Below are 21,479 nucleotides of genomic sequence, written 5' to 3' on the forward strand. Positions count from 1 at the left end.
AGAAGATCGACAGAATAGTAACTATAACTGGATCAGTGAAAGATCAGCCAGAGTGCGGAAGACAACAAACTGTGCAAATACAAATATAAATAATTAGCAATAAATAACAGGAACATGAAATAACCGCAGCGGCTGCTGACTGATCTCCGGAGCTCACACCGCTCCCCTGTGCAATCCACCGGCAGAAGGCCAAGAGAGAACAAGGCGCAAAGCGGAACTCGTGTTTTATAAAATAAGAAACAGGAGGCGTGGATATTCGGCCCATTGCACCTGTTCTGCCCTTCACTCAGAACATAAAACCATAAGACACAGGAGCAGAATTAAGCCGCCTGGCCCATCGAGTCTGCTCCGCCATTCAATCATGGATGATTCTTTTTCTCTCCTGAACCCCAGTTCCCGGCTTCTCCCCGTAGCCTTTGCTGTCATGTCCAATCAAGAACCTATCATCTCCTCCTTAATGACACCCAACGACCCGGCCTCCACAGCTGCATGTGGCTATGAATTCACCACGCCTTATCTAAACATTTCTCCGCATCTCCGTTTTGAAAGGGCGACCCCTACCCTGAGGCTGTGCAACAAATTCCACAGATTCACCACCTTCTGGCTAATAAAAATTCTTCGCATCTCAGTTCTGAATCGGCGCCCTTCAATCCTCAAGTCACGTCCTCTCGTACTAGACTCCCCCACCATGGGAAACAACTTTGCCACATCCACTCTGTCCATGCCTTTCAACATTCGAAATGTTTCTGTGAGGTTCCCCCTCATTCTAAACTCCACAGAGTTCAGTCCAAGAGCGGTCAAACATTCCTCACATGTTAACCCTCTCATTCCCGGAATCATTCTCGTGAACCTTCTCTGAACCTTCTCCAACGTCAGCACGTCCTTTCTTAAATAAGGAGCCCAAAACTGAACACAGTACTCCAAGTGATGTCATACCAGTTCCTTATAGAGCCTCAACATCACATCCCTGCTCCTATACTCTATTCCTCTGGAAATGAATGCCAACATTGCATTCGCCTTCTTCACCACCGACTCAACCTGGAGGTTAACCTTAAGGGTATCCTGCACGAGCACTCCCAAGTCCCATTGCATCTCAGAACTTTGAATTCTCTCTCCATTTAAATAATAGTCTGCCCGTTTATTTCTTCTACCAACGTGCATGACCATACACTTTTCAACATTGTATTTCATTTGCCACTTCTTTGACCATTCTCCTAATCTATCCAAGTCTCTCTGCAGACTCTCTGTTTCCTCAGCACTACCGTCCCCTCCGCTTATCTTTGTATCATCAGCAAACTTAGCCACAAAGCCATCTATTCCATAATCCAAATCGTTGATATACAACGTAAAAAGAAGCCGCCCCAACACGGACCCCTGTGGAACACCACTGGTAACTGGCAGACAACCAGAATGGGATCCTTTATTCCCACTCTCCGTTTCCTGCCAATCAGCCAACGCTTTATCCACATATGTATCCGCAGTGCCATGGGCTCTTATCTTGTTTAGCAGCCTCATATGCGGCACCTTATCAAAGTCCTTCTGAAAATCCAAATACACAACATCTACTGCATCTCCCTTGTCTAGCCTACTTGTAATCTCCTCAAAAAATTGCACTAGGTTTGTCGGGCAGGATTTTCCTTCAAGGAAACCATGCCGAGTTCTGCCTATCTTGTCATATGCTTCCAGATACTCCGTAACCTCATCCTTGACAATCGACTCCAACAACTTCCCAACCACCGATGTCAATCTAACAGGTCTATGATTTTCTTTTTGCTTCCTTGCCCCCTTCTTAAATAGCGGAGTGACATTTGCAATCTTCCAGTTCTCCGAAACCAGGTCAGAATCTAGTGATTTTTAAAAGATCATTGCTAATGCCTCCGCGATCTCCACAGCTACTTCCTTCAAAACACAGGGGTGCATTCCATCTGGTCCTGGAGATTTATCTACCCTGAGACTATTCAGCATCCTGAGTACTTTCTCTGTCGTAATTGTGACTGCGCACACTTCTCTTCCCTGACACCCTTGAGTGTCCGGTATACTGCTGATATCTTCCTCAGTGAGGACTGATGAAAATACTCATTCAGTTCCTCAGCCATCTCCTTATCTCCCAATACACTTTCTCCAGCATCATTTCCTATCTGTCCTGTATCTGCTCTCACCTGTATTTTTATATACTTGAACAAGTCCTGCTGTTCCTGCCTCAAACCTGTAAATATCCTGTGAGATTGAGCCTGTCCCTTTTACTTCTCTAATTCTGAGACAGGCCCAATGCGATCAGTCTCAGTCAGACCACCTGCGATTTCACTCATTTTGTTACGATGATTTGTTGTGGGAGCATCTCAATGGACGGTAAGTGAGTGTAGTCATCCTGTGTTGTTCCCGAGCCTGATGGTTGAGGGGTAGTAACTGTTCCTGAACCTGGTGGTGGGAGTCCCGAGGCTCTTGTACCTTCTACCTAATTGCAGCAGCGAGAAAAGAGCCTGGCCTGGGTGGTGAGCATCTCTGATGATGGACGCTGCTCTACTCCGACAGCTTTCATGTCGATGTGCTCAGTGGTTGGGAGGATCCATCCGGGATGTACCTGGGCCGAATCCAAAACCTTGTGTCTGTTCATCAACAGAGTGATGAACGACTTTGATCATCGTGCCAAACCTTACCTGGGGAGAGGGAAATTGCTAATGCCTCCGCAAACTCCACAGCTACTTCTTTCAGAACAGGAGGGTGCATTCCATCTGGTCCGGGAGATTTATCTACCCTTAGACTGAGGGAAATGGCAATCGAGATTTCGAGTTCAGACAGTCCAGCTGAAGGATCTCGACCTGAAAGTCGATTTTACATTTCTCTCCACAGATGCTGCCTGACCCGCTCAGTCCCTCGAGTTTGTTACTCGAAATTGCAGCATCTGCAGTCTCCTGTGCCCCTCTTTTCAGAACTTGTCCCTTTCAGTCCGGCCTCAGACTGAACCAGGCTCTTCTCTCCGGATTTATTTCGGTTCTGCTTCTTCTTCAGCCCATCACACCTACCGGGACACAGGCCGTCAACAGCAGCTCGTCAGAGACCCATGTCCAGGGCGAAGGTTACCGGCCCTGTGGATTCTCCTTTCACCGCAGGACTTCAATCGTCTTCCAGGGGAAGGACCTTCCGATCTCAGGGATGAGGCCTTTGGAGGTTCATTTGACATTTCTGTGCACTGCCACTTTTCGGGACCAGGTTGCAAACCCCAGGCCCAGGGCTCCGACAGTCCACGGCCAAATTTTCATTTATGTTCTGATCTGTTTAACGTGTTGCTGATCCCACCCTGCGATGGAAATTACCACCATTACTTCCCATTGAACACAACCAGCAGCAGAATGTTCATTCCCCGAGTCTGCAGCGCGCGCAGTGGACAATCGCGGTACTGCAGGGGATCAGCAACTCCCCGAAAGTGAAAGCATTCTGAATCAGGAAGTGGCGAGAGTTATGGCTTCGAAAGGACTGGTCGAGAGTTGGACCGAGGAGGTAATTTGTCCCATCTGCCTGGATTTCTTCACCGATCCGGTGTCACTGGAGTGTGGACACAACTTCTGTCGCTCTTGTATCACACAGTGTTGGGAAAGGGAGCAGAGAAACTCCTGCCCGGAATGTAGAGAGGTGTTAGCCGACCGCACCCTCAGGGTGAATCGGGCCTTAGCAAATCTGGCTGAAAAAGCTCGAAATCTAAACCTGAATCCGAAAGGGAAGGAAAGTAAACTTCACTGCGAGGAACATGAGGAAGAACTGAAGCTGTTTTGTGAAACGGACAAGACACTGATCTGTGTGATCTGTGCAGTGGCGGAGGAACACAGAGAGCACCGCTTCCGGCCGATTAAAGAAGCTGTTAACATCTACAAGGTAAAACTAACCCGAATTTGATACTCACCCCATCGTCCACTATCCACGACACAAGCCTCCATAAACAACACATCATCCCCCCCACCGTTCGCCATCTCCAATGGGATTCTGCCACGAAGCACATCTTTCGCTTCGTAAAAGGTGTATGTAAAAGCCCACTCCCACCCTCCACCACTGCAACTCTCCGCTCTCTACTTAACTCCCTTTTATCCACTCGCTCCTCCCCACTGATCTCCCTCCCGACACCGATACCTGCAAACGGGACAAGTGCTACACCTGACTCCTACCGACCCCGCCCTCGTCACGATTCATGGCCCCACACAGCCCCAAATCACTCCGTTTCCTCCATGGTCGATTGTCCTCTCGTATTAGATTCCATTTTCTCCAGCTCTTTACCTCTTCCCACCTGTCCCCTCTCAGCTTCTCACTTCATCACCCTCCCCCACGTTCCCCCTCACGTTGTCTCACCCGTCACCTGTCAGCTGGTTCTCATCCCCAAACTTATTATTCTGTCTTCTGTCCCATTCCTTCCCAGTCCTGATGAAGGGTCTCATCCCGAAACACCGACTGTTTATTTCCCCTGAATAGATGCTGCCTGACTCACTGAGTTCCTCCGGCATTTTGTGTGATAATCGGGTTTGATCACCTGTTTCTTTTGATGCATCTTTGTTTCTATTTCCTTCACTCTCGGACTTCCAGGATCAGCTAAAATCTTCCTTAGACTCTCTCACAAAAAAGAAATCAGACTTCCAGGAAAAGGAGCAGCAACAGAAAGAGAAGATTTCCGGAGTTAGGGTGAGGCTTCCTGAGCGGAATTTCTGATATTACTGTCGAGTTTTGCTCCATTTAATGCAGAATAGCCGAGTATCGCAGCTCCAGTGACCTGGGTTCGATCCTGACCTCTGCTGCTGTCTGTGTGGAGTTTGCATGTTCTCCCTGTGGCCATGGCAGTTTCAGACACATTCCAAGGACCTGCTGGATGAATGGTTAATTACAATTAACCCTATGAAGGATGTATGTGGAGGAGGGTGTATGTGAATCAGGTGGGAGTTAAAGGGGAGAATACGTTTCAGGAAAACGTGAGTGAATGGGTATGTTTCAGAGCTAGCATGGACACTAATGGACCAAATGGTCTCCTTAATGTCATCAGGAAATACAACACAGCAATACAGTGAATTAGTCTTCACCTTTCATTCGACAGGAACAGTCACACAGCCTTCAGTCCCACATCACATCCCAGTTTGCTGAACTGCGTCGGATTATCACTGAGAAAGAGCAGAGCTTACTCAGGGATCTCAGGGAAGAAGAGGAGAGGATTCTCAACCCAATGGAGAAAAATCTTCTGGCTCTTCAAGAGAATATAAGGATTATTCAGGAGGAAATCTCAAAGTTAAAGGAACAGATGGATCAAAAAGATGGTGTGATATTTCTCAAGGTGAGGGATTATTTTTCAATTTGTTCCTGTCAAAGGGCACTAAATGAACAGTGGTATATTTGAAATAACCACAGCAGAGCGGCCAATTCTAACAAATCAGTTGCCGCTGCTGGTGTCCTCACACAGAGTGTTAGTCATGTATGACGAGCCTCCAATCACATGGATAATGACCTTCCAAAATGTCAAAGATATGTATTCGATCCTTTATCTGCAACATACAATCATGAAGCAATTAAATCAAGTCGCAAATTAATCAGCAACTAAGTGGTTAACAAACAATATGATATCCATCCGTCCTCAGCACAAAACTGCCCAGAACAAAGCACGAATATGTAACCTATTCCCTTCACTATTACCACACCCCACACGCGTGACTAGTTACCATAACAATCACGTGACACGGAATACAATGCAGACTGGGCTATCAAAGACAGAAAACAGATGTGTTGCTGCTAGACACAGCATTTACAAATGGCAGTAAACTGTTTTTCACCAGACAATTGATACAACTATTCAGGGTTGTTGTTGTCCTAAAATTGGTCTTAAAACAACTCCTGTACATCGTAGGACAGAATGTAATCATTTCTGAAATGATTTACTCTGATTATAACACAGGGCTGCTGATTATCTCATTCAATATCCTCTAAAACTCCCATTAACACCCATATCCAGTCACAGGCTGTGAGTGTGTCTGGTGCGGTGGGTGTGAGGGTCTCTCTGTCAATCTCTGAGAACAAAGAATATGACCCACACATCAAACTTATCTTCTGTATCCGGTTTCAGTCAGATTAGGGAAACTTTCACTGTTTCTTTAATTTTTCAGATAAATTTCACATTAGAAACGTAGAAATATAAACATTGAAAACAATACAGGCCCTTACTGTGCCGAAGATGTCCTCACTTTAGAAACTACCCTGGGTTACCCATAGCCCTCTATCTTTCTGAGCTCCATGTACCTCTCCAGGAGTCTCTTAAAATTCCCTATTGTATCCACATCCACTGCCGTTTCCGGCAGCCCATTCCACGCACTCAGCACTATCTGCGTAAAAATGTTACCCTGACATCTTCTCTGTACATTCTTCCAAGCACATTAAAACTGTGTCCTCTCGTGTTAGCCGCTTCAGCCCTGGGAAAAAAGCCTCTGACTCTGATCAATGCCTCTCACCATCTTAAGCATCACCTCTCATCCTCCATCGCTTCAAGGAGGAAAGGTCGAGTTCACTCGACTTACTCTCATAAGGAACTCTCCCCAATCCAGGAAACATCCTTGTAAATCTCCTCTGCACCCTTTCTATGGCTTCCACATCCTTCCTGTAGTGAGGTGACCAGAACTGAGCACAGTGCACCAAGTGGGGTTTGACCAGGGTCCGATATAGCTGCAACATTACCTCTCGGCTCCATAACTCACTCCCATGATTGATGAAGGCCAATGCACCGTATGCCTTCTTAACCACAGAGTCAATTTGTGTAGCAGATTTGAGTGTCCTATGGACTTGGACCTCAAGATCCCTCTGATCCTCCACACTGCCAAGAGTCTTACCATTAATACCATAGTCTGCCATCATATTTGTCCTACCAAGTGAACCACCTCACACTTATCTGGGTTAAACTCCATCTGCTACTTCTCAGCCCAGTTTTGCATCCTATCAATGTCCTGCTGTAAACTCTGACAGCCCCCCACACTATCCACAACATCCCCAGCATTTGTGTCATCGGCAAATTTACTAACGCATCCCTCCATTTCCTCATCCAGGTCATTTATAAAAATCACAAAGAGAAGGGGTCCCAGAACAGGGCCCTGAGGCAGACCACTGGTCACCAACCTCCATGCAGAACATGACTCGTCTACAACCACACTTTGTCTTCTGTGGGCAAGCCAGTTAGAACCATAGAACACTACGGCACAGTACAGGCCCTTCAACCCTCCATGTTGTGCCGACCTATATAATCCTTTAAAAAAAAGTTCTAAACCCACACTACCCCATAACCCTCCATTTTTCTTTCATCAATATGCCTGTCCAAGGGGCTCTTAAATACCCCTGTTTTAGCCTCCACCACAATCCCTGGAAAGTCATTCCAAGCACTCACAACCCGCAGTGTAAAAAAAAACTTACCCCTGATGTCTCCCCTAAACATTCCTCCCTTAATTTTGTACATATGCCCTCTGGTGTTTGCTATTGGTGCCCTGGGAAACAGGTACTGACCATCCACCCTATCTATGCCTCTCATAAACTTGTAGACGTCTATCAAGTCCGCTCTCATTCTTCTATGCTCCAAAGAGAAAAGTCCCAGCTCTGCTAACCTTGCTTCATACGACTTGTTCTCCAAACCAGGCAACATCCTGGTAAATCTCCTCTGCACCCTCTCCATAGCTTCCACATCCTTGCTATAATGAGGTGACCAGAATTAAACACAATATTCTAAGTGCGGTCTCACCAGAGATTTGTAGAGTTGCAACATGACCTCTCTACTCTTGAACTCAATCGCCCTCTTAATGAAGCCTAGCAAACCATAGGCCTCCTTAACTACCCTATCAACCTGTGCAGCGATCTTGAGGGATGTATGGATTTGAACCCCAAGGTCCCTTTATTCATCCACACTCTTAAGTAACTGACCATTAATCCTGTACTCAAGTCTTCTGGTTTGTCCTTCCAAAATGCATCACCTCACACTTGTCCAGATTGAACTTCATCAGCCATTTTTCTGCCCAGCTCTGCAGCCTGTCTATATCCTCTTGTAACCTTCGACCACCTACAGCTCCATCCACAACTCCTCCAATCTTTGTGTCATCCGTAAACTCATTCACCCATCCTTCCGCCTGTACATCCAAGGCATTTATAAAAATCACAAATAGCAGGGGTCCCAGGACAGATCCCTATGACAGGTGTGGTTGAACAAATCAATGTCCCCTTGGATCCCTTGCTGAAATCCATATACACTATATCTACTGCTCTACCTTCGTCAATGTGTTTTCTCAAGTCCTCAAAAATTCAATCACGGTCGTAAGAAATGACCTGCCTTTGACAAAGCCATGATGACTATTTCTAATCATTTTATGCCTCTCCAAATGTTCATAAATCCTGCCTCTCAGGATCTTCTCCATCAACTCACCAACAGCTGAAGTAACACTAAGTGGTCTATAATATCCTGGGCTATCTTGACTCCCTTTCTTCAATAAGGGAATGACATCCGCATCCTTACAATCCTCTGGAACGTCTCCCCATTGATGATGCAAAGATAATCGCCAGAGGCTCAACAATCTCCTGCCTCACCTCCCACAATTTCCTGGGGTACATCTTGTCAGGTCTCCATCAGAAAGAGGCCGTTCGGTCCATCATTTTCTATCAATTTCCCTGCTTCAGAATTCTCCTCCCACTTACTGACCACACCCAGCCACAGAGCCCCGAACTTGATGGTCCCTCACGTGTTTATCTAGTTTTCCCATTACATTCAATCTCTGCTGTTCCACTTCAACCACTCCTGTGGCAGCGAGTTCCACTTCACTAAATTTCTTATGGGATTTATTAAAATCCATCTGGAATTTCATCTCCCACAATTCTTCCCGTAAAGAGAGGTACATCCCCCGCCCTCCCGCTCACAAATAAATCCATCACTGATCATAAATTCCTACATCTTATCACTCTTGACGTCTTATTCAGATGATAATGCACAGCCTGTCCTGTCTTCCCTGGAAGTTTCATCCTCTCAGTAATGGACTGACATTCAGAAACTTTCCCTGTAATTTACCCCGTGGTTCCGTATTGTCCGTGAGTGCGAGTGATTGTGGGAGTGGGAATTTTCATCACCTGGTAATGATTTGGATGAAATTCAGGATGTGGACAGTAAGTCCAAGTCTAATCAGATTTGTGTTTGATTTATTTCAGGAGGAAGCTCATCGGAACAGGAGGTAGGACATACTCTTTATTGAAAACCTGTATAGTTCAAAGTTTCAGTTTATAACCAGCAGTTTAATATTTACAGGATTAATGATGACGTCCAGGAATTGTCAGTGACAGATGAGGCCCAACCGTTTGAAAAATTCGATCACCCCTATTTGTTGAACACTGCGCTGAGGGAAACAGTTGATGCCATTAATCAAGGTAAAACTTACAAAGGCTCATTTCTCTTTGTTCAATTAAGTTCCAACTTGAAGCAAGGATTGGCTGTGATAATGGACTGAAGGGGAACTGAATATTCCACATGAACCCCACCGACTGGGAGGCATCACTGTCACATGGTCAGCTGGAGATGTCAGACCCCTGAACACACCAGCACAGGGTCACAATACAACCAATACTCGGGACTGGCAGATGAACCACTGTGTCCTGATCCCAGGCACACTGTACTAACACACGAAGACATGAATTTGAATCCTACCACAGGAGCTGGGAATTTAATACTGACGATGATATTGTAGAGAATAAAAGCGGTTATCAGTGTGGTGACCGGGCTTGTCAGGGAAATACACAAGTCCTTTATGTGCGCTGTGAGTGCAGACTCTGACTGACACAGGTCTTCACCCCACCCCGACCTGAACCCACAACTCTCACTGATGTTAGATGGAGAAGTGGGGAGCTGTAGTGACGGGGACTTAATCGTCAGGGGAGCAGATACTGGAGAATCTGTGGATGTGAACGGGACACCCGAATGGTATGTTACCTCCCAGGTGCCAGGGTCAGGGACGTCTCGTATCATGTCCGCAGCATTTCAGAGAGGAAGAGAAAAATTACACAGGACGTAAAAGCAAACTGGTCCTGAAGATAGAATTTAGAGAGCTCAGTATAAAACTGAGAAGCAGTACCTCCAGGGTTGTAATTTCTGGAATGTTGTCTGTGCCACGTGCCGGCGTGGGTAGGAACAGGATGTTTTGGCAGATAAATGTGTGGCTGAGAAGCTGGTGCAGGGGGCAGGGCTTCAGCTTCTTGGATCATTGGGATCTCTTCTGGGGGAAGTATGACCTGTTCAAAAGTGACGGGTTGCACCTGAAACCGAGGGGGAACAATATTCTCTCAGAGAGGTTCGATAGAGCTGTTAGGGAGGGTTTCAACTAATTTGGCGGAGGGGTGGGAACGAGAGTGAAGTGACTCTGGATAGGACTGATGGTAAAAATACAAAGGTAGCATGCAGTCAGTCTGTCAGATAGGGCGGACAGATGCGAGTACAGAATTGCAGCCAGCAGGGTGAGTATCAGTGCATTAGGGACACAGAATCAAAAAGGGTAGCAAATACAGAACTCAAAGTGTTAGATCTCAATGCATGGAGTATAAAAAATAAGGTTACAGATTGTCGGGTGTGATGTTGTAGCCATCGCTGAATCGTGACTGAAGGATGGTTGCAGTTGGGAGCTGAATGACCAAGGTTACACAATGTATCGGTGGTATAGGAAAGTAGGCAGAGGGGTGACATGGCTCTGCTGGTAAATCAGTAGAAAGTTGTGACATAAGATCCGAAGATGTTGAATTCTTGTGGGTTGAGTTATGAAAACTACAAACGTAAAAGGACCCTGATGACAGTTATATACAGTCACCCCAACAGTAGCTGGGATGTGGAGCACAGATTACAACTGGAAATAGAAAAGGCATGTCAAAAGGACAAATGTTATGTTAGTCATGGGAGATTTGAACATGCAGGTGAATTGGGAAAATCAGGTTGGTAATGGATCTCAAGAGAGTGAATTTGTTCAATGCCTAAGAGATGGCTTTTTAGAGCAGTTTGTCCCTGAGCCGGCTGGGAAATCAGCTCTACTGGATTGGGTGTTATGTATTGAACCGGAGGTGATTAGGAAACTCGGCACGAGTTAATCAGTCTGATGGCCTGGTTGAAGAAGCTGTCCCGGAGCCTGTTGCTCCTGGCTTTTATGCTGCGGTACCGTATCCCGGATGGTAGCAACTGGTACAGTTTGTGGTTGGGGTGACTCTGGTCTCCAAAAATCCTTCAGGCCCTTTTTACACACCTGTCTTTGTAAAACAAGCGAGCAAACAATATCAAATTGTTTCGTATTGTAAAAAATAGAGATGAGAGTGGATACAGGCTCGCTAGAAAATGAGGCTGGATATATACTAACGGGGACAAAGAGATGACAGGTGAACTAAATGAGTACTTTGCATCATCTTCACTGTGGAAGACACTAGCACTGTGCCAGTTGTTGAAGGGTTTGAGGGGAGAGAAGCGAGTGCAGTTACTGTTACAAGGGAGAAGGAGCTTCATAGCTCACCTGGACCAAGTGAACTGCACCCTAGTGTTCTGAAAGAGGTTGCAGTAGACATTGTGGAGGCATTTCAAATGATCTTTCAAAAATCATTGGCGCCAAAGGACTGGACAATTGAAAATGTCACTCTACTCTTTTAGTAAGGAGGAAGGCAGCAGAATGGATATTATAGACCAGTTGGCCTCACCTCTGTGGTTGGGAAGAGGTTAGTGTCAATTGTTAAGTCTGAGGTTATGGAATACTTGGTGACACTGGATGATAGGACAAGTCAGCCAGGATTTCTTAAGGGAATATCTTGCCTGACAAACCTGTTGGAATTCTTTGAGGAGATTACAAGTAGGATGGATAAAGGGGATGCAGTGGATGTTGTATATTTGGAATCGCAGAAGGCCGCTGACAAGGTGCCACACATGAAGCTGCTTACCAAGTTAAGAGCTCATGGTATTACAGAATGTTAATGGCTTAGTTAGAGCATTGGCTGACTGGTAGGAAAGAGCAAATGAGAGTAAAGGGATGCTTTTCAGGTTGGCTGCCAGTGACTAATGGTATTCTACAGGGGTCATCATTTTATGATGTATATTCGTATACCACCCTCTCTCTCTCTCTGGGAATGTTATCCTATAGATCCCTCATAAAAACGTTCTGTCCCACTTTCAATCTGAGCTCTCTGGTTCTGTCCTCCCATTTCTCGGAAAAAGACTCACTTTATGAATGTGTTCAGGGGTCATCGCTCAACATCCTACACTCCAGCTAAATAGCCCAAGCTTATCCACTCTCTGCTTTTAACCCAAGCCCCCAGTCCTGGTAACATCCTCCTGAAGCCTCCTGTCCAGTGTAATGACATCCCCCGATAGTCGGGAACCGGAAATGCAGACAATACTCCAAGTGTGGTCTATCATCGACATCAAAGACCTTACTTCAGTTCATGTGGACAGTGTGGAATAGGGTGACGAATACAGGACTGAAGGTGTTGTGTTTGAATGCACCAGTATACGGAATAAGGTAGATGATGTTGTAGCACAGGTAGAGATTGGCAGGGACAACGTTGTTGGCATCACTGAGTTGTGCTGGAAAGGAGATCCTGGCTTGAAGCTCAACACTCAAGGATACACCTTGTATTCAAAGGACAGGCAGGTAGGCAGAGAGGCCGGGGAGGCTCTGTTGGTAAAGAATGAAATGAGATCTTTAGAGAGAGGTGAGATAGTATTGGAAGATGTCGAATCATTATGGGTAAAGTTCAAAAACTGCAAGGGTAAAAAGACCCTGATGAGAGTGATGTACAGGCCTCCAAACAGTAGCCATGAATAGAAATGGGATACAAATTACAGCAGAAAATAGAGAAAAGGACAAGGAGTTAAATTGGGAAATTCATGAAGATGCTGCATTCGAAGAGAAAGAATTTGTACAATGCCTCCATGATGGCTTTTTAGAACTGCTTGTGGTTGAGCCCAATGGGAGAAAGGCAATTCCAGAGTGGGATTTGTATAATGAACCAGATATGATTTGGGAGATTATGGTAAAAGAACATTTAGGAACCAGTGATGATAAAATGATAGAATTCACCCCAGAGTTTGAGAGGGAGATAACGTCAGATGTATCAGTATCAGAGTGGAGTAAAGTTAGTTACGGAGGCATGAGGGAGGAGCTGACCAAAGTAGATTGGAAGGGGACACGAGCAGGGATGATTGCAGAACAACAAAGACTGGAGCTCCAGGGGCAATTTGGATAAATAAAACCCAAAGATGAAGAAGTATTATACAGGGAGGATGAGGTAACCGTGTTTGACAAGGAAAGTCAAAGATAGCATAAAAGCAGAAGAGCAAAAATCAGCCGGATGTTGGAGTATCAAGAAGATTCTGTTCATCAACAGAAAGGAATTACAAAGCCAGAAGGAGTGAAATTGAGATATGAGGGAAAGCTGGCCAACAATACTCAAGAGGACACAAAATGTAAAGAGTAAAAGAGAGGTGAGAGTGGATATTGGACCCCTAGAAAATGACACTAGAGAGGAGAAATGTGAGATAGACATGGCAGAGGTACTTATTTAGTATTATGTGTCACTGTGGAAGATACCAACTGTATGTCAGAAATGTGAGAGTGTCAGGGGACAGAAATGAGTATTGTTGCTGTTACTGAGGAGAAAGTATGTGGGATGATTGAAGGTCTGAAGGTCCTGGACCAGATGGACTACACCCCAGTGTTTGGAAAGAGTTAGCTGAAGGGAATATAGGGACATTAGTGATGATCTTTCAAGAATCACTAGATATTTGGTCATTCAAGATGACTGGAAATTGCAACGGTCACTTCACTCTTTAAGAAGGGAGAGCAGTTGGGGAAATAAAATTATAGGTGGGTTGTCTGGATGTGGTGTGCTTGGGAAGATGTTGGAGTCCAGTGTAAAGGACAAGCTTTCGGGTACATGGAGGCACATGATAAAATAGAGCAAAGACAGCATGCCTTCCCTGAGGGAGAAATCTTGCCTGACAAATCCGTTGGAATTCTTCGAGGAACACAAAGCCAAGAGAGACAAAGAATGATTTGGATGACAGAATTGTTGCCTTTGTGGCAAAGCTTGCAGATGATATGAAGATAGGTGAAGGGGCAAGTAGTGCTGCAGAAGCTCGGAATCTGGGGAAGGACAGAGACAGATCAGGAAAAGGGCAAATACGTGATAGATGGATTATCGAGTAGGGAAGTCGTGCATGCACTTTGGTAGAAAGAATAAATGCATAGACAATTCTGTAAACAGGAGAACATTCAAAAATCTGAAGTGCAAAGGGACTTGGGTGTCCTTGTGCAGGATTCCCGTAAGGTTAACTTGCAATTTGTGTCAGTGGTAAGATCGGCAAACTCAATGTTTGCTTTCATTTTGAGGAGATTAGAATACAAGTGGAAGGATGTAATTCTGAGGTTTTATAAGGCATTGGTCGGACCACACTTGCAGTATTGAGAGCAGTTTCTGGTTGCGTATATCAGAAAAGATGTGCTGGCATCGGAGAGGGTCCAGGAGGTTCACAAGAATGATTCCTGAAATGAAAAAGTTAACATATGATGAGTTAATATGATGTTTCTGACGGTAATATGATGGTTCTGGGCCTGTACTCATGGGAGTTTAGAAGATTGGTTGATTTATTAACCCCCTCAACCCACTCTCCCGCCTCCTCCCGATAAATTTTGAGACTCTGACTGATCAGGAAGTTTACTTACCAACTTCTGCTTTAAAAATCAAACAGGAGAAAATCTGCAGAAGCTGGTAATCCAAGCTACACAGGTCCTGATGAAGGGTCTCGCCGGATCTCTCTGACACCTGTCTGGAGAGAGTTGATGTTGGGAGGATGTGGGTGGGTCGAGAACGGTGAGCACAGCCTCCGACTATAGGGATGTCCATTTAGGACAGAGATGGGGAGGAATTCCTTTATCCACAGGATAGTGAATCTGCCACAGGCAGCTGTGGAGGCCAAATAATTGAGTATATTTAAAGCAGAGTAACACACACAAATTGCTGGGGGAACAGCAGGCCGGGAAGTTTCTATGGAAAAGAGTAAATAGTCAATGGTTCAGACTGAAACACTTCATCAGGACCTGTGTTGCTTAAGGGTTCCTGCAAATTCATCCACCTGTCCTAATGAGGGGCTGCGGGGGATGGGGTTGTGGGAAAATGGACAAAGTTATCCTCATCTGCCATCTTTGCCCCCTCCAGCTTCTCATTCCGTGTACACACACAGTTCACCCACGGGGTTTCCACCCCTCTCCCTCCTGGTTCAATCTGCCATCTATCTCTCCCCTACTGGTTCCCATTGTCACCTCCTTTACTGTCTCAAACCATCACACTCCCCCACTTCACACTCACAAATGAATATGAACATTGAATGACGGGCCTGTTCCTGTGCTCTACTGCTCTATGTTCTCTGTTCCCAGTTTAGAAGAATGAGAGGAGATCTGAGGGAAACATGAAATTCTTCCAGGGGTCAACAGGTTGGAGCCGGGGAGGATGTTTCCCCTATCTGAGGAGTTCAGGGTCAGGGGCCACTGTGTTTGGAATTCTCAGTACCCTTGAGGGGTGAGGGGGTTTGGGGTTCTTAGCCATTCAGTTCGCTGAGCCATCGCCGTACAGCATAGAAATGTGCCCTTCGACCCATCACCTCTGTGCTGACCTATTTACCCATCCACATTCATCCCATTGGCCGGCATTAGGTCAGTCTCCCTCTGTGTCTTGCCTGTTGAAGTGTCTGTCCGAGTGTCTCTGAAACACAGAGGACTGGAGGCCTGTGACCTGCAGAGGTCGGTACTGGGGACACGGTTGTTTGTCATTCATATCAGTGATTTGGATGAGAATGTAAGTGACATAGTAGGTTTGTGAGAGACACTAAAATTCATGGTATAGTTGACAGGGAAGAGGATTATCGCTGTTTACACGTGGCCGTTGATCAACTGTAGAGATGGGTACAGGGAGAATGTTTTAAAATACATCTTGCCAGGGCGGTGGAATAAGAAAGGTTGGAAGGAAAAATGGGCTTTTGTCGAGTCAAAGGTTCGTGTCGGCCACCCGACCGCGCCTGAGACCCAGCGGCCTTTCCCCGGTCCCGGGGCCGCGCTGCCCGAGTCTCCCCCGCCCCCCCATCCCCGGGGCCGCGCTGCCCGAGTCTCCCCCCGATCCCCGGGGCCGCGCTGCCCGAGTCTCCCCCCGATCCCCGGGGCCGCGCTGCCCGAGTCTCCCCCCGATCCCCGGGGCCGCGCTGCCCGAGTCTCCCCCCGATCCCCCGCTGCCCGAGTCTCCCCCCGATCCCCGGGGCCGCGCTGTCCGAGTCTCCCCCCGATCCCCGGGGCCGCGCTGCCCGAGTCTCCCCCCGATCACCGGGGCCGCGCTGTCCGAGTCTCCCCCCGATCCCCGGGGCCGCGCTGTCCGAGTCTCCCCCCGATCCCCGGGGCCGCGCTGTCCGAGTCTCCCCCCGATCCCCGGGGCCGCGCTGTCCGAGTCTCCCCCCGATCCCCGGGGCCGCGCTGCCCGAGTCTCCCCCCGATCACCGGGGTCCCGCTGCCCGAGTCTCCCCCCGATCCCCGGGGCCGCGCTGTCCGAGTCTCCCCCCGATCCCCGGGGCCGCGCTGTCCGAGTCTCCCCCGATCCCCGGGGCCGCGCTGTCCGAGTCTCCCCCCGATCCCCGGGGCCGCGCTGTCCGAGTCTCCCCCCGATCCCCGGGGCCGCGCTGCCCGAGTCTCCCCCCGATCCCCGGGGCCGCGCTGTCCGAGTCTCCCCCCGATCCCCGGGGCCCCGCTGTCCGAGTCTCCCCCCGATCACCGGGGTCCCGCTGCCCGAGTCTCCCCCCGATCCCCGGGGCCGCGCCGTCCGAGTCTCCCCCCGATCCCCGGGGCCGCGCTGTCCGAGTCTCCCCCGATCCCCGGGGTCGCGCTGTCCGAGTCTCCGCCCCGATCCCCGGGGCCGCGCAGTCCGAGTCTCCCCCCGATCCCCGGGGCCCCGCTGTCCGAGTCTCCCCCCGATCCCCGGGGCCGCGCTGTCCGAGTCTCCCCCGGATCCCCGGGGCCCCGCTGTCCGAGTGTCCCCCCCGATCCCCGGGGCCGCGCTGTCCGAGTCTCCCCCCCGATCCCCGGGGTCCCGCTGCCCGAGTCTCCCCCCGATCCCCGGGGCCCCGCTGTCCGTGTCTCTCCCCGATCCCCGGGGCCGCGCTGTCCGAGTCTCCCCCCGATCCCCGGGACCCCGCTGTCCGAGTCTCCCCCCGATACCCGGGGCCGCGCTGTCCGAGTCTCCCCCCCGATCCCCGGGGTCCCGCTGCCCGAGTCTCCCCCCGATCCCCGGGGCCCCGCTGTCCGTGTCTCTCCCCGATCCCCGGGGCCGCGCTGTCCGAGTCTCCCCCCGATCCCCGGGACCCCGCTGTCCGAGTCTCCCCCCGATACCCGGGGCCGCGCTGTCCGAGTCTCCCCCCGATCCCCGAGGCCGCGCTGTCCGAGTCTCCCCCCGATCCCCGGGGCCGCGCTGTCCGAGTCTCCCCCCGATCCCCGGGGCCGCGCTGTCCGAGTCTCCCCCCGATCCCCGGGGCCGCGCTGTCCGAGTCTCCCCCCGATCCCCGGGGCCGCGCTGTCCGAGTCTCCCCCCGATCCCCGGGGCCGCGCTGTCCGAGTCTCCCCCCGATCCCCGGGGCCGCGCTGTCCGAGTCTCCCCCCGATCCCCGGGGTCCCGCTGTCCGAGTCTCCCCCCGATCCCCGGGGCAGCGCTGTCCGAGTCTCCCCCCGATCCCCGGGGCCGCGCTGTCCGAGTCTCCCCCCGATCCCCGGGGTCCCGCTGTCCGAGTCTCCCCCCCGATCCCCGGGGCCGCGCTGTCCGAGTCTCCCCCCGATCCCCGGGGCCGCGCTGTCCGAGTCTCCCCCCCCGATCCCCGGGGCTGCGCTGTCCGAGTCTCCCCCCAATCCCCGGGACCGCGCTGTCCGAGTCTCCCCCCGATCACCGGGGTCCCGCTGTCCGAGTCTCCCCCCGATCCCCGGGGTCCCGCTGTCCGAGTCTCCCCCCGATCCCCGGGGCCCCGCTGTCCGAGTCTCCCCCCGATCCCCGTGGCCGCGCTGTCCGAGTCTCCCCCCGATCCCCGGGGCCGCGCTGTCCGAGTCTCCCCCCGATCCCCGGGGCCCCGCTGTCCGAGTCTCCCCCCGATCCCCGGGGCCGCGCTGCCCGAGTCTCCCCCCGATCCCCGGGACCCCGCTGTCCGAGTCTCCCCCCGATCCCCGGGACCCCGCTGTCCGAGTCTCCCCCCGATCCCCGGGGCCGCGCTGTCCGAGTCTCCCCCCGATCCCCGGGACCGCGCTGTCCGAGTCTCCCCCCCGATCCCCGGGGCCGCGCTGTCCGAGTCTCCCCCGATCCCCGGGGCCGCGCCGTCCGAGTCTCCCCCCGATCCCCGGGGCCCCGCTGTCCGAGTCTCCCCCCGATCCCCGGGGCCGCGCTGTCCGAGACTCCCCCCGATACCCGGGGCCCCGCTGCCCGAGTCTCCCCCGATCCCCGGGGCCGCGCTGTCCGAGTCTCCCCCGATCCCCGGGGCCGCGCTGTCCGAGTCTCCCCCGATCCCCGGGGCCGCGCTGTCCGAGTCTCCCCCCGATCCCCGGGACCGCGCTGTCCGAGTCTCCCCCCGATCCCCGGGACCGCGCTGTCCGAGTCTCCCCCCGATCCCCGGGACCGCGCTGTCCGAGTCTCCCCCCGATCCCCGGGGCCGCGCTGTCCGAGTCTCCCCCCGATCCCCGGGGCCGCGCTGTCCGAGTCTCCCCCCGATCCCCGGGGCCGCGCTGTCCGAGTCTCCCCCCGATCCCCGGGGCCGCGCTGTCCGAGACTCCCCCCGATACCCGGGACCCCGCTGTCCGAGTCTCCCCCGATCCCCGGGGCCCCGCTGTCCGAGTCTCCCCCCGATACCCGGGGCCGCGCTGTCCGAGTCTCCCCCCGATCCCCGGGACCGCGCTGTCCGAGTCTCCCCCCGATCCCCGGGGCCGCGCTGTCCGAGTCTCCCCCCGATCCCCGGGGCCCCGCTGTCCGAGTCTCCCCCGATCCCCGGGGCCCCGCTGTCCGAGTCTCCCCCCGATACCCGGGGCCGCGCTGTCCGAGTCTCCCCCCGATCCCCGGGACCGCGCTGTCCGAGTCTCCCCCCGATCCCCGGGGCCGCGCTGTCCGAGTCTCCCCCCGATCCCCGGGGCCGCGCTGTCCGAGTCTCCCCCCGATCCCCGGGGCCGCGCTGCCCGAGTCTCCCCCCGATCCCCGGGGCCGCGCTGTCCGAGTCTCCCCCGATCCCCGGGGTCGCGCTGTCCGAGTCCGCCCCCCGATCCCCGGGACCGCGCTGTCCGAGTCTCCCCCCGATCCCCGGGGACTCTCTAATTCTCTGCTTCTCCCCCCAGTCTCTGTCACCCTGGATGTGGACACGGCGAATCCGGAGCTCGAGGTGTCTGAGGATCGGAAGAGTGTGAGACGGACCCGGACCTGGAGAGATCTCCCTGACACCAGGAAGAGATTCACAAACCGGTCTTGTGTGCTGGGATCGGAGGGATTCCCATCGGGGAGACATTACTGGGAGGTGGAGGTGACGGGGATTCGGGTCTGGGGTCTGGGAGTCGCCGCAGAGTCTGTGGAGAGGAAGGGAGGGGTCAGACTGAGTCCGGAGACCGGATTCTGGGTCATCGGGCGGGATGGTGACGTGTTATATCGGGATTATGACGTGTCCGGTGGTTCCATCTCCCCCGAGTCCCGTCTCGCTGCCGGTCCCATCCCCGGGAGGGTGGGAGTTTATCTCAGTTACGAGTCCGGGACAGTTTCATTTTACAACGCGGAGACCAAGTCCCATCTCCACACCTTCACTGGGAATAAATTCACGGGGAAACATTATCCTTTCTTCGCGACCTGGGATGAAAACCAGTGGCTGAGAATCTGCTCCGGTTCCGCTCCGGGTCTGTAAACGGGTCGGGTCCCGGGACCGGCGTCAGGAGTAAAGTCCCTGTAAATATAAATGTGCGGAGAGTGCAGCTAAATACGTGGCTAAGGGGATGGTGCAGGAGGGAGGGCTTCATGTTTCTGGACAATTGGGCTTTGTTCCCGGGAAGGTGGGGCTTGTTCCGACGGGACGGTTTGCCCCTAAACTGGGCGGGGGTGGGGGGGGGGAATAACATTCTTGCGGGTAGATTTGCCAGTGCTGCTCCGGGGAATTTAATCTAGATTTGCAGAGGGAGGGGAACCAGAGTGTTAGAGCAGATAGTGAGGTGCAGGAGGATAAGGAACATGAGAGGACTGCATGTAAAAAAGAAATGAAAAAAAAAAGCAGATGATATACATATTTTCAGGTACATCTATTTCAATGCACGGAGTATTGTCGGTAAAACAGATGAGTTTAGGGCTTGGGTTGACACGTGGGATAACGACATTACTGCTATCAGTGAGGGGCAGAACTGGCAGCTTAATGTTCTGGTAAAATTGGAGAACGGCCAATTTTGTGGAAATGAAAAAGGATCTAGGAAGAGTGGATTGGGATAAGTTTTTTTTCTGGCAAGGATGTGTTCAGTAAGTTCACAGGCATAAGAAATTAAATAGAGATTGGGTTGGAAATGTTATAGCAACTTCATTTAATTCAAAATCGAGAGGAGTTGCAATTTCGGTTAATAAATCTTTACCAATTAAAATACAAAATGTAATAATTGATTCTGTGGGGAGATATGTGATTATACATTGTCAAATTTTTTCAGAATTATGGAATTTTATGAACATTTATGCACCAAATGAAAATGATGCAAAATTCATACAAGAAGATTTTTTGAACTTGGCTGACGCAAATGATAAAATATTAATAGGCAGAGATTTTAATTTTTGTTTAGATCCAGTTTTGGAAAGGTCAACTACAGTTGTTACAAAATTAAAAGTAATAAAACTAACTTTATCATTAATGAAAGATTTAAACCTGATTGATATATGGAGGAAAATTAATCCAAGAGAAAGAGATTATTCATTTTATTCAAATAGACATAAAGCTTAGATGGAGATTTAATACAATTTTATTAAAACGTCAAGATTTTTGTGATTTTATGAAAAAACAGATTCAATTTTTTTTGGATACAAATTTACATTCAGTTGAGGGTAAAAATGTATTATAGGAAGCGATGAAAGCATATTTAAGGGGTCAGATTATAAGTTATACATCTAAAATTAAGAAGGAAAATTGGGAAAAGATATAAAGTTAGAAAAAGAATCTCAAAGATATATGACAGAACAAAAACAAAGACAACTTGTTAATAAAAAACTACAATATAATATCGTACATATCGTACAGAAAAAGTAATTATGAGAACTAAACAGAAATATTACGAATTAGGTGAAAGATCACATAAAATTCTTGCTTGGCAGTTGAAAACAGAACAGGCTTTTAAAACAATAAATGCAATTAGAACAAGTGTAAATAAGGTTGCTGATAAACCTTTGGAAATTCATGAAACTTTATT

The 21,479-nt window shown here is 50.3% G+C and overlaps 1 protein-coding gene across 3 annotated transcripts in view; it reads left to right on the forward strand.

The window, feature by feature from the left end:
- LOC132385843 (zinc-binding protein A33-like) overlaps positions 1–20,310 on the forward strand; it is a 139,093-nt gene extending 118,783 nt beyond the window's left edge. For all 3 annotated transcript variants that reach the window (XM_059958073.1, XM_059958074.1, XM_059958072.1), the window contains exons 3-8: positions 3,010–3,870; positions 4,570–4,665; positions 5,072–5,305; positions 9,190–9,212; positions 9,287–9,405; positions 19,395–20,310. In XM_059958073.1, coding sequence (XP_059814056.1) covers positions 3,460–3,870; positions 4,570–4,665; positions 5,072–5,305; positions 9,190–9,212; positions 9,287–9,405; positions 19,395–19,948 — 1,437 coding nt within the window. In that variant the 5' untranslated portion in view covers positions 3,010–3,459 and the 3' untranslated portion in view covers positions 19,949–20,310. The remainder of the gene's footprint in view (positions 1–3,009; positions 3,871–4,569; positions 4,666–5,071; positions 5,306–9,189; positions 9,213–9,286; positions 9,406–19,394) is intronic.
- Positions 20,311–21,479: the final 1,169 nt, after the last annotated feature.

Source organism: Hypanus sabinus (assembly GCF_030144855.1).
Source record: "Hypanus sabinus isolate sHypSab1 chromosome X2 unlocalized genomic scaffold, sHypSab1.hap1 SUPER_X2_unloc_28, whole genome shotgun sequence".
In the NCBI taxonomy this organism is placed as follows: Eukaryota; Metazoa; Chordata; class Chondrichthyes; order Myliobatiformes; family Dasyatidae; genus Hypanus; species Hypanus sabinus.